The sequence below is a fragment of the Xiphias gladius genome, chromosome 7 (genome assembly GCF_016859285.1).
Source record: "Xiphias gladius isolate SHS-SW01 ecotype Sanya breed wild chromosome 7, ASM1685928v1, whole genome shotgun sequence".
Classification (NCBI taxonomy): Eukaryota; Metazoa; Chordata; class Actinopteri; order Istiophoriformes; family Xiphiidae; genus Xiphias; species Xiphias gladius.
In genome coordinates this window covers 25,635,102-25,648,377 of record NC_053406.1, presented here as the reverse complement: position 1 = coordinate 25,648,377, position 13,276 = coordinate 25,635,102, and the positions used below count along the sequence as shown (strand labels likewise).

Sequence of the window (13,276 nt, the reverse complement as noted above, 5' to 3'; positions counted from 1 at the left end):
AGTCCCTTCATTCTCTCAGAACAGGAACCACGAGGGTAATTTTAGAGCCATAAGACGCTCTATAATGCACATACAACATCACAAATGTGCGTCAGTGGCTAAGACTTCCACTTGTTCCTGGCACCACCCATGTGTGAATGTGTGAATGCATATAACCCTCAATTGCTCCCTCAGGCCTTTACTTTGAATAAGAATCTGTTATCAGACTGCCAGCCAGCTCAAACAAGGGTTTATAAAATACTGTGTATATATAATACTGTGTCTCAGTGACTCCTGCCTTAGTACTTAATATGTTTTGTAGGAATCAGAATGCATAACTGATGTGAACCAGCACTAAAACACAACCAACACAAACCAGCAACTTGGAAAATGTGATACTAAAATTAAGATGCAGACAGGAGTTTAGTCTTGCATTAAGATTTTCTTGAATACTTCAAAACTGTATAAACGTCTTGGATATCACAACATCCCATATGTACTGTATGTGCTGTGTGCTGTCTCACACACTGAATGCATCTAAACAAGTTAACCGAAACACATACTTGTATATTAATTTTATAAAGTATTTGTGAATCAACACCTTTCAACAGATATATACCAATATCATCTTCACAAAGGTTGGAATTAATGAAAGGCTGTTGTAATGGATTGCAACAATCTGTGCAAGTTGTTTGCATGCTTGCATGTATGCACATGCACGCACGCAAACTGCACCAACTTTACAATCTCATTTGTGACTGTAATACAGCTCGGGCTGTGCAAACCATTTCCTCCCCTTATCTCCTCAAGATGCTGCCTGGATGATCTACTTTGCATCTGTTCTAATACTATATTTTAACACTGAAAACAGAAACAAACACTAAGTAAGTGTATTCAATTCAATATCATGCCATTTAGTATACGCTGAGCCAATAAAAATATTCAACTGTCTTGATTTTTTGCACATTCTGCTCATGAGATTCAGATTGGAATCATTATAAATGATTCGCACAATGTTCCTGGTTACATAACCGTCCTTGGTGCCAGTTTTCCGTGGGGCAGCTGCAGGGTTCTGGGGCTGTTTGGCTCTGCGGTGGGCAGGTGGCATGGGGGTGTGTGTGTGTGGGGAGTGCTGGGGGATACGGTGACAGTCTAAACTGGGATACTGGATCTGTGCCACAGCGGCATACGAGCTACAGAACTAACTGGTCTGAATGGGCAGAAGATACGCACAGTACATATCGCACGTCAGCCAGCATGACCTTTAAGTTTTACCGATGGGGTTTAGTGGTAAAGAATGTAGTTAGGGGTAAAATAGTGCTTTTATATGTAAAATAGTTTCTATACCCCTTTAGGCTGCTAAAAGTCTTTGATGGTAATTCCCAGATTCTGCATTAGTGTCAGAATAATAATATGAAAATATTTTTCAGTCAAAGCTTAAATCTGTGCCATTTTACTTTGCATCTTACTTGGCTTGTACTTTATAGTGAACATTAACTGGATTTTACAGTTTGCTAACTAATTAAGAGGTTATGTGCATGTGGTTGCACTAAATTAACATTCTGTGACTGGTTATTATGGTAATAAGTAGGTGCGTGTTCATGTGCTCATTCATATGAGAGTGTTCACACCAGGTGAGCAACATGCAGCGACATGGAAAAAGACTAATTTGGAAAGTTGTGTGGATGGTCAAACCAAAGCCGTGAAACTGGAGCCTGTGTGTTGATTTAGAGCAAAGGAACTCAGACTCAAAGATCGTGAACACGGTCACCTGCAAATTGTCGGTTACAAAATCAAGCCGAACGGATGGATACAACCACAAATGCACACACACAAATCTGTAGAATGTGTGCTATTTGTCGGTATAAGCTGAGTGCATGAGAGGACATACATCTGATTCAAGTTCCTGCACATTGATTATTTGGTAAAATGAAATATTGACATGCAATTCATTAAGCAAGTTTATCACATTTATCGTAAGTTAAATTTTTGAACTGGGCCTGGTCATTTGGTATGTAGAGTTGATTGTCATCAGCAAGGCATGTAAATCCCAGATTTTCAAATGATGGCGTGTGTGCAAAAAGAGAGTATCAACAGGCCTAGAGCAAAACTTTGTGGTACACCAAAACAGAGCGCTGAGCATTTAAATGATCACCTGGGCGTTTTTTTTTTAAAGTGTGTGCCATTCTGTTTAAATCGGCACATTTTAGCCTCGTATTTTTTGGCAAAGCTACTAACCATGTCTTCAAGTCACAACTACTACCCCCTTTTTCTGTACACACAACTAGACATACCGGCTCTGTCTTTTATTTGATCTCTCCACCCAAATTTTCTGGCAGGTTCGAGTGTTCAAAACTGCTAAAAAAGAAGTTTGAATGCTCAACACTGCAACTCCTAACACAAAACTGTGTATATTATTCTCAACTCACATTAAAAAACAAAAATTTCCTCCTATATAACATATAAACAGTGCTTGTTACAATTTCTTTATGTCATAAGATCTGTCTGTTAGAACTTGATCTAGAAGTTCATTCCTATATTAAACATAACAAAAATCTTTTTCATTTGAGCCGTTGACAGAACACACACACACACACATATGTATATATATATATATATATACACATATACATATATATGTACATATATACATATACATATATACATATATATATATATAGATACATATATATACACATATACATATATATACATATATACACATATATACATATATATACATATATATATATGTATGTATATATATATATATACGTAACTACAGTTGGGTTTATGTATTCACCATATACCATACCATATTTATCTACTACTAGATAAATAATGACTGCTGATGAAGTTGTTTATCTGTATTTTAAGATACAGGGGTGTTTGGGTTGAGGCGGTAATGGATACATTTTTCAATAATTTGAACAATAATTTTTGTATTTCTGTTATAATTAATCTTGTTATAAATAGAAATTATAAAAAAAGAAAATCAGCAAAAACTGTTATTAAACATGAAATCTATATAATATGAAACATCTGACCTCCAGTTCTCTGTTGTGTTTTTGTGAGACTGCTGTTTGCGTCACTGTGTCTCTCAGCTCCACCCCGCAATTTCTCCTCTGTCACATGTTGTGTGTGTGATTTAATATCTGTCTGTGGGTAGATTACTGAGGTCTGTCACATCACCCGTCAGGGCCAACTGACACTGGCATTTGTACAATACAGGTTTTACAACTAAAGTCAGATCTCACTCCGATTGTAACCTTCTGTGAGCCCAAATTTGACTAATGGCCTTTTACATTGGCTACAAAGCAATAATACCCTAAAACATGTCAGGACAATATGATTGACTAAACCTCTGAGGTTATCACAAGATACACACACTCAAGTGTATGCCGAGAAAACAGTTTACAAATACATATAAGTTCTGATATGGAGAAAAGACACTGGAATTTATGTTTTTCTTCTTCTGACTTGCCAAATGTCTTGAGTTTTGACAGCCTGTCACTATGTATCACTACATGACATTTCACACAGGGAGCAGTACACATTTCTTAAAGTCACACATGCAGACATCTCCACTTAGCAAATTGGTAGGTGAGAGGGCCACAGCTCAATGAAATTCAATCTGTAATCTAAGACAAATTGGTTATTTTAACTCTTAAATACGATGACAGACAAAACTCCAGATACTCTGCTTCATCGACTCCCCGGGACACTTATGAAACATGGAGGACAGATTCAGTACAGTACATGTACATGCGTCCCAGACTAAGTGTCCAAACCATCAGAGAGACTAGGAGCAGGCTGAGGGTGAAAGGTTGGACCGGGCAGCTGCAGCTGTTGCCTCGTCTCTCGTCTTGAGTGTTGTGTGATGTCTGTTCTTGCCTTTTAGAAACTCACCCGGGCACACGAGACCCCCTGTGACCAATCAAATGAGGGGACCCCAAGCCCAGTCAGCCAATAGGGACAGAGATCGTGGTATAAATGCTCAAGTCCATCACCTGGCAGAGTTGGGCAACCCCTACATTTGGTGGACAGGATCTGATCCCGGGATCTGTTACCGCTTTCTTTTTCTCCTTAAGCAGGTAAAAGAGCAAAACGATGCATTAGTCATCATTTTTTGATAAATCCATTGGAAAGACTGTGGTGATTTTCCATATAAGTAAGGACAAAAACTTCTCCCTGACCAAACCTCCTGAATATCGCTCTAAGAGGGGGAAGCATTTTTAACCATATATCTGTCAGACAGATTTCTCCATTGGTGAACTCTGGAGCTATGAAAACTTTTCTCTTTTCACATTTTTGTCTTGGATTCCTCTGAAGCTTTGCACCTTTTTTTCTTGATATGGAAACTACTAAAATCTACTTTGATCAATCTTCTCTTAGTGCACTCTATAGCCTGAAAGTGAAAGGGATTTTGTTTTTGAAAGACTTGGCGCTCTTGGTTTCTTGGATGTGGGTAGCACTAATTTGCTGATAAAAGGATACTTAAGTGTATGGCAGTGTAGTGGCACTGAAATAGCTGTGACAATCAGCTGTTGCTGACACTTGCAGGGCAGGGTTGAGGTGTGTCTGTGAATAGTTTAGGAGCGCTTGATTTAGTCGCAGAACCTGTGGAGCCATCTGAGAGGCATACAAGCTCTGACCTTTCAGTGTTGAAGGTGTCATCAGTCAAACGCACTTCGAGCTGCTGAAGCAACTGAGTTTTGACTTCTGTCTGACAGAAAGAGATATCGACCTGAAAATAGATACAGAATAATGGCTTGTAGTTGTAAATCTATTCCTGACTCCACTCCTCTATTCTGGCTGAATCTGCAGCTGCAGCTCTGTTGATTCCAGCTTTGCATTTAGACATTCGTGTTAAAATAATTAGACATTAGTTACTGGATCAGTAAGTGCCAAAATTTATGTAACTGAAGATGTGTGGTGAGTGTTGGAGTGAGAATATACGAAAGTAATTTGCCCTTTTCCTTCTTTAAGAGGCTCTGTCAGTTCCCTTAAAATCGAAAGGATTTAATAGTAATAGAATTTAAAAAACAAAACTATTTCTCAAGACAAAATGAGACAAGACCGGTTATTACTAAATTAACCACTTGCAAAAGTTCATTGCTTCTTGTATTAAAGTAACGATGCTAAGTTTTGCATTGCTCGGCTACTAAATTACGTTAAGCATTAGTCTTAGGGTGAATAGAGTGAGACTGGAGAGATAATCATTTATCCTAATGTGCTGGAGACTGTAGCTCCCAGAGATATGAGGGGCTGAGGGGTGCAGGACAAGGGAGGGCAGAGTCACACTATTAATAATCTTCGCTGTGAAGGGGGGGGGGGGCAGGTGGTGAGACAGTCAGAGGGAGGAGGAATGTTGGGAGACAGCACATTTTGCATGTAGACAGCAAAGCTGACAGAGAGAAGAGAGACAGCGGAAAAAGACAGCAAGAATAAAATAAGAAAGAAAGAAATGTGGACAGAGAGAATGAGAAGGTGTCTCCTCTTCACCAGAAGAATCATTGACAAGGCCCTTGAAAAAATTGGTATTCATCAGATCACTGTGTTCTGTTTCGGGTTTCTTTGTTACATTTCTACATCAAAGAAACATCAAATGACATCTGACAAATGCGTCGCTAGTGGCTAGTAAAACCATTTTTCAGGTCTGCTTCTGTAATATTCTTCTGATTGAATACAGTGAGGACAAAAAGTGACAATTAGTTCCTCTCTTCTAGTGCAGTCTCATCAAATGACTCTACAAGCGTTGCAGATTCTGAAAAACAACACCTCCTCTCCTCTGTTTGTTGTCTCCTCTCAGACGGAGTAAGAACCGCAGCCATGGCAAAGAACTGCCACAACGACTACAAAATGAAGTTCTCCCTGGACGATGAGTACCCCGATCTGTCCCTGCACAACAACCACATGGCCAAGGTACAAATCCTACTCTGATGTTGTCTATTCATGGCCGCACACCCATAACACAGGCACAGGTACCAGTAATTTCAAGCACAACATTATTATGATCTCAGCAGCCACTCGGCTTATTCTGTCACTGTGCTTTTTAGCAAGGCATGACTTTTCTGTGGGCAATTCAAAATAAACCTCAGATGAGACAAGTCACTTGAACTGTGAATATTTCCATGGCTGCTTTTGGAACCCCCTACATTTTGCGAGTGCTAAGATACTCTGCTGTCATACAGCACAGCTTTAACGTCGTGTAACTGTATAATCACTGACCTGAACTGTGTGTCATCTGCTGTAGGTGCTGAACAAGGAAATCTACGGCAGGCTGAGAGGCAAGTCCACCCCCAGCGGCTTCACCCTGGATGACATCATCCAGACCGGTGTTGACAACCCTGGTAAGAAAGAGCGAGTCATCATCGTAGAGATTAACACACACCAGCAAGGCTAGGGTTTCGGGAGCCAGATATTAACTAAAGCAAACACTTTATCATTATTTTATGAATATGGATTGTCTTTAAATCCAACTATGCTAGCAACTATTTGTACCTACAGTATAAGGTGACATGAAACTGTTTATCCAATTTTTGCACCAGAGGTCTGGCAAGTTTTCTATTGCCCCTGTTATTAGATATGTCCAGGAATTCCTTGTCCAATAGTGGTAGAGGAACGGAAAACACACTCTTTGAACAAACATACATAACAATCTTCAAAACTGAACTACTTAACGATGTTTACCATCTTCCTCATCCTCCCTCTTGTCCCCAAGGTCACCCCTTCATCATGACCGTGGGCTGCGTTGCTGGTGATGAGGAGTCCTATGAGGTCTTCAAGGATCTGCTGGACCCTGTCATCTCCGACCGTCACGGCGGATACAAGCCCACTGACAAGCACAAGACCGACCTGAACTTCGAGAACCTGAAGGTGAGGAGAGAAGACATGCATGATAATATTGTTAGAGATCAGCACTGCTCTAAGAATGAAGGAAATTGCTCCATTGGCAAGTTCACCCTCCAAGTTAACAGCCTTTAATTTATTAGCTGTGTTAAATAAATTACTGGTTACCTTTATGGTCACATTGCTTCAAGGTTAAGTTTACTAAATGGCCTCCCAAAATATTGATACATTCTTTAAATCGTTTTACTGAAGATAGGAGCTTATATATTAATATAAAATAATCAACTTTTTACTTGAAAACACCATCTATCCACTTAACAGCTTATATATATCCATATTATATCATCACTCTCACCCCCCCCCCCCCTTTTTGCTTTTATATATATATATATAAACTGACAGAAAAAAAGAATTTTTAATTAAAAAATTTAAAAAGATAAATAATTTTTGTCAAACAATCAACACAGATCTGTCTTTCATTTTTCATCATCTTTTTCTTTTTTTTTTTTTTGTTTACCTGTTTTGTTCTTGTTTTGATTGGACTTGTCTTCATTTTTAGTTTATAGGTAGACACAGTACCTTGATATGATATTATTGTGTCTGGCAGTGTTATCATTACTGTTATTTATGTATTTATTTTTGTTAAAATGTCTATTAATTACCCCCTTGAAAACAAGATGGTGCATCTCAAGGTTTTTTTTTCTCCTCAAATTAAAATGTGAAACAAATAAACTTTTATAAAATTCAGGCCAATCCCCCATGGGTGAAGCAAGCGAGTTTTTAGATAAAAGATTAAAAACGATGGCTAAACATATTAATCATGTCTCTGTTGTGTTTTTTCTTTCTCGCCTTCTTCTCCTAGGGTGGTGATGACCTGGACCCCAACTATGTGCTGTCCAGCCGTGTTCGTACCGGCCGCAGCATCAAGGGATTCACCCTGCCCCCCCACAACAGCCGTGGAGAGCGTAGAGGCATTGAGAAGCTGTCCATTGAGGGTGAATGTCAAACTAATGACAATAATGCCAATCTATCAATCTAACTCAGACTAATTTTTTTCAGAAACAACACGAATATGTGTTGAGCATTGGATGTAGTTGTCAGAGGCTGACTCCTTGCCTTTGACACCTTCCCTCGTTCTTTCTTCTCAGCCCTGTCCAGCCTGGAGGGTGAGTTCAAGGGAAAGTACTACCCCCTGGACGGTATGACCGACGCTGAGCAGGATCAGCTGATTGCTGATCACTTCCTGTTTGACAAGCCCGTGTCCCCCCTGCTGACCTGCGCTGGTATGGCCCGTGACTGGCCCGACGGCAGGGGCATCTGGTGAGAAACAGAGGCAAACAGAATGGAAATGAAATTGAAAAAATCCGATTACAAATCAGACTGTAGGAACTAAAAAGATGATCAAGTATGTGCTTTAATCAACTGTAAAATCAGATTTTGTGGGCCTATGTGAACACAAACATACACACAATCATACAAACAAAGCACAAATGACCACCCTCTGAGCTAAAATCTCCCATCTGGCCTTCCCAAGCCAACCTTTAAAACTTTCACCATCTGTCTCTTTCTCCCACAGCCCAAATATGAAAATCCTGATTATTCCTGTTGTCAAACATCTGTTAAAGTGTGTCATGAATACCACAGCTCACTGCCCCTTATACCCACCCTTAATGGGGTGACATCCTGTAAACCTACTACTGTGCAAATCAGTGTGTCACATTATGCACATTTTCACAGGTAATGTCTTGGAACACATACTATAAAATGTATACAGTCAGTTTCCGTAAGGCGCATTTCCACCTTTTTCACCTGATTCTTGAACTTTTTCTGCTGAGTGTAAATTGAGTGAAACTGAGCTGGATTTTCTTCCTCAAGGCACAACGACAACAAGACCTTCCTGGTCTGGGTGAATGAGGAGGATCACCTGCGTGTCATCTCCATGCAGAAGGGAGGCAACATGAGGGAGGTCTTCAGACGCTTCTGCGTTGGCCTGCAGAAGGTAACACACAAAAACATCCATGCATACTTTCACATAAAACATCCAGTTACACAGACACATAAGGATGCACGATTCAACTAGGAACATGGGTACAAGAGTTAAAGCCAAGTCACATTCTATGAGAAAAACAATTTTCTATTGTTGTTTTCACTAGACCTTTTATATAGACCTTTCATGGCTGTTGAAAAAAATGCATGATGTTTAATTTCTTTCTTCACTGTTGACAGGTCTAGTTAGAATTTAGTGACATCCATCCAGTTATATTTTAACTATAATGTCTCATTTTACTTTCCTCTATGCTGCTCAGATTGAGGAGATCTTCAAGAAGCACAACCACGGCTTCATGTGGAACGAGCATCTGGGCTACATCCTGACCTGCCCCTCCAACCTGGGAACTGGCCTGCGTGGTGGAGTGCACGTCAAGCTGCCCAAGCTCAGCACACATCCCAAGTTCGAAGAGATCCTGACCAGGCTGCGTCTGCAGAAGCGTGGCACAGGTACTGAAATCAAAATAATATCATGGGTCGGTTACAAAGCTAGTGAGAGATTATTATTTTCAGAGAAGCTTCAAGAGTTGTGGTTTTAGACTTAACACAGCTGAATTGAATGGAGGTGAAGCGTTGACAACAGAATCTGTCTTCATTACAAATGAAATATTTGGAAATTTAATGTACTGGAAATTCATTATACTGAATGTAAAAAACTGAGCTGCTACAATAGCTAAAAGGCTAACTTGGAGTAAGATACAAAGATGTCTCTGGTCAAAACAGTAACAGAAAATACATTGCAACCAATAGATATCCATTTTTTTTAATTATTCATGACATAACACTTCATGATCTATTAAGATAAAACAGTCTAGATAGCTTCCAAATAGCTATGATCATAAAATGGCTGCCATTGATAGTTTTCAGCATTACCTTGACCTAAAGGCTCTCTAAAACTTTATTATTTTGCATAATTTGCTGCATTTATCTTTTGTTTAGTAGCAATATTGTCTTCTGCCTCTCTTACCTAATAGCTCATTTTCACCAAAATATCAAGGAACAAGAGCTAATATGTATATCAGAGGATGGGGGTCCCAGTACATTTCCCCTCCAACTGCCACTCTTGACAGTGGATTTATTCTTCTCCCCTTCTTTTCCCTCCAGGTGGTGTGGACACAGCCTCCGTGGGTGGTGTGTTTGACATCTCCAACGCCGACCGTCTGGGCTCCTCCGAGGTGCAGCAGGTCCAGCTGGTGGTTGACGGTGTCAAGCTGATGGTTGAGATGGAGAAGAAGCTGGAGAAGGGAGAGTCCATTGATGGCATGATCCCCGCCCAGAAGTAAAGTGGACAGACAACCAATGACTGACCGAATGTCTGTTTTTTTTATAATATAAAAAAAATAAATGGGTAGCCTTGTTGTAAAGTTATCTTACTGGTTTTGGCCAACTGACTACTTTCTGCTTATTTCTTTCGATCAAGAAGACACCCCAACTTTCTTTCTTTCTTACTTCTTTTGACCTTCCTTGTCTTTTCCTTTCCTGCTTTTTCTTTGGCTCCCCTTTCTAAATTCTTGTCCCTTAAATAATCCCTCACCCCATCTTCTCTGTAACATCCTGGGATCAATCCATGCATAGTCTGGTAATGGCTATGTATATGCACCAAGAGAATTTTTTTTTTTTTTTTTTTTTGGTTGTAAAATGTAACTGGACAAATAAACTACGCCCCATGTAACAATCCAACCTTCTATCTCATGTTTTCTTTATGTGAAACACAAATGGGGATTTTGCAACTACTCATAACAGACTGACGGTGATATGTAGAGTTTTGCTTATATGAATAGTTATAGTACATTTTAATATAAGCTAAAGTAAACACAATGATTAAATATTAATATTAGTTTTAACTGGAAACACAACAATCTTATGATTAGACAAAGAAACTGGTGAGATGCCACATCATAGACATTAAAGCCATATTTGAGAAAAGAATTGACATAAAATATAAAAAAAGGTTGAAAGTCTTTATTTTTGTGTCACACATTATTTCCTAGGAGACATGCAGGATTGCAGGTCGAACGTTTCTGTAATTTCAGCCCATAGGTTAAGTTTTTGTTGATAACAGCGACAGCTTCAAACACACTATACAACAGAACTGTAGCCTTAAAGCATAGCCCTAACTGTATCTAGAGAACAGGTTCAGAGAGTGAGGCCCAGTTGTACACAAAACAAATTGCAAAAACTAGCCCTAAATCACAGCTTCACATTTTCAGACAGTGGTGGACACGTGCTGCGGCTGAAATCTCCCATGAAACAGATAAACATATAGACCTTACAGCCGTAAAGATCACAAATCTGCTGTAACATCTAACTTTTCCTTTTCCATTTCAGTGTTTTGTTAGATGCTGCATACTTTGAAAGTACAAGTTATAATTGCTTGGCTTTAAAGAGTTAACTATATAAGTACAACAACCTTTCGATTTTGGAGTCGTCAGTGTCAATGCAGCAACACGTGATCGATGTAGCACTTGGTGGACTGTGTGTTTTTGTTGAATGTTGGTTGATTTGTTCTGTGATGAGCAGCAAACTGTTTTTAATCAAAGAAAATTTAAGAATCAAATTTCTCAAAGGGTCATTCAAGGTAACATTCTCATCTTAAACCACTGCCTCATCACCGCACATGTTGCATGCTTTTAAAATCATACGCTGGTTGGATGCGGCAGGAGTCTGATTGGTTAACAGTCATACACCTCTTACAGCAATTATGGGATCTGATCTGTCAACAGTCATAGACCTCTCATCAATGCTGCAGCCTGATTGGTCGACACAGGGAAAAAAAATCTATACATTATATATATCAAAAGGTGTCGCTGAGGTTAAAAACAGAAAACAAATCTAATATTGGATGAAAGAAAACAGTTAAAATTGACAATGCTTTGGAGACAGATGACATTTTTAAATTTTTCAGAAATTTGGTTTTTTCTAACAGTTTCCTTGATATGACTTTGTGGCATCACTGGAATCAAATGGCACCTCTACCGGGAAACCTTAAGTCATCTCTCCGGCTGGTTTTACTGTGCAAAGTGAATAATGCCAAGAAGCTATTGTAGTTAGGTACATGTAAGTAAAGGAAAGAAAAGCATTCATAGTGTCGATTATTCACTTCATTGGGCTTTAATGTGTGAAACAATGTGATTTTTAACATTAAAAGAAAAATGCAGATGAATTAAAAACTCCGCCAGAACAGTACAACATGATCCCAGCTAAAAAGCAAAAAAGTGCTCGACGAATTTTAACAAGAAATCAGCAATATCAAAAATGAAAAATAAATTAAACAAGGAGCCCTATTAAGTCTTAATTCTTCTTCAAGTCTTAATTCTTGGCTTTGTGACTGTATTGCACTACACTTATGAAAGCGCTGGCATCCTGACAGGTGATACAGTATAGTTATGCCAAAGTGCTACCAGAATAAATACTGTATATCAGTAAAACCCTCCATTTACTCTACAGTAATCATGTTTTGGGGAAAATGTTTTGAGAAGAAATATATCAAATTATAATGAGCCAACATGAAGGTAATCTCTAAAAACTTACATTGCCTTCACTAAAGAGAAATCTGTGGCTGCTTGACTTTTAACTGTTTGACAATGGACCAAAGTCTTTATATCCTAAAATTGGATCAGGTTTTTGAATTATGTTTGCTCTGGCCTTAAAGCAATAGGGGTGATATTTTCTTTTTGTTTCATGCTGTGTTAAATTACCATCAAACCAGATAATAACTAGGATCAGTCAAAAATAAAAGCCATGTCATTTGACCAGTAATCAAATGCACCAGTTGTATGTACTGAGAAAATTTGGCACGGATGAATGAATGAAAACATTCAATATGTGCTGAAATTTTTTTTTTTTCCATTTTCTTGGGTAAAAAATTTAGTTTAGTCAAATGCTAATTTGACTTTACTTACTTGAGCTGATATTAGTTAAACGGGATATTGTCTCAGAATAATGCATTCTGATTGGCTGACAAAATTTGTTTTTATAATAAAAAAAAGAAAAGAAAAAAAAAGAAAGACTAATAAACTAAACCTACTTAGTTACTTAGTTTTTGCATGCGTATATCCAACTCCAGATTAAAAACTCCTGTAAAATAAATGAGCCAGCTGATACATCCTGTTGTGAAATAAAATAAAAACTCTGTCAAATTATGAGTCCAGGTGAAGATTCTGTTTTTTCATTTGGTAGAAATAAATTCTACTCTGCACTTTAAACCAACAAAAAGTTTTGTAATTTTCAATTATTTGAAACGACTTTTGCTTGTTGAGAAACGCAGAAAGGAACAAAACGTCAGGCGAAGTTGAGTATTCGTAAGGAGCAAACCCTAAACTCAAATGATCCGGTTATGAACTACAACATTTGAGCTTGGGTCCTGTAATACTAGGCAGCGTTGCTCTTATGTAGGCAA

The 13,276-nt window shown here is 38.6% G+C and overlaps 1 protein-coding gene across 1 annotated transcript; it reads left to right on the top strand.

Annotated features, from left to right (window-relative positions):
• Positions 1-5,437: 5,437 nt before the first annotated feature.
• Positions 5,438-10,160, top strand: ckmb (creatine kinase, muscle b). The gene is made up of 9 exons (XM_040130724.1): positions 5,438-5,519; positions 5,792-5,904; positions 6,236-6,332; positions 6,704-6,858; positions 7,694-7,826; positions 7,980-8,151; positions 8,707-8,830; positions 9,138-9,327; positions 9,982-10,160. The coding sequence occupies exons 1-9, from the start codon at positions 5,447-5,449 to the stop codon at positions 10,158-10,160; spliced, it is 1,236 nt and encodes a 411-aa protein (XP_039986658.1). The 5' UTR covers positions 5,438-5,446.
• The last annotated feature ends 3,116 nt before the right edge of the window (positions 10,161-13,276 follow it).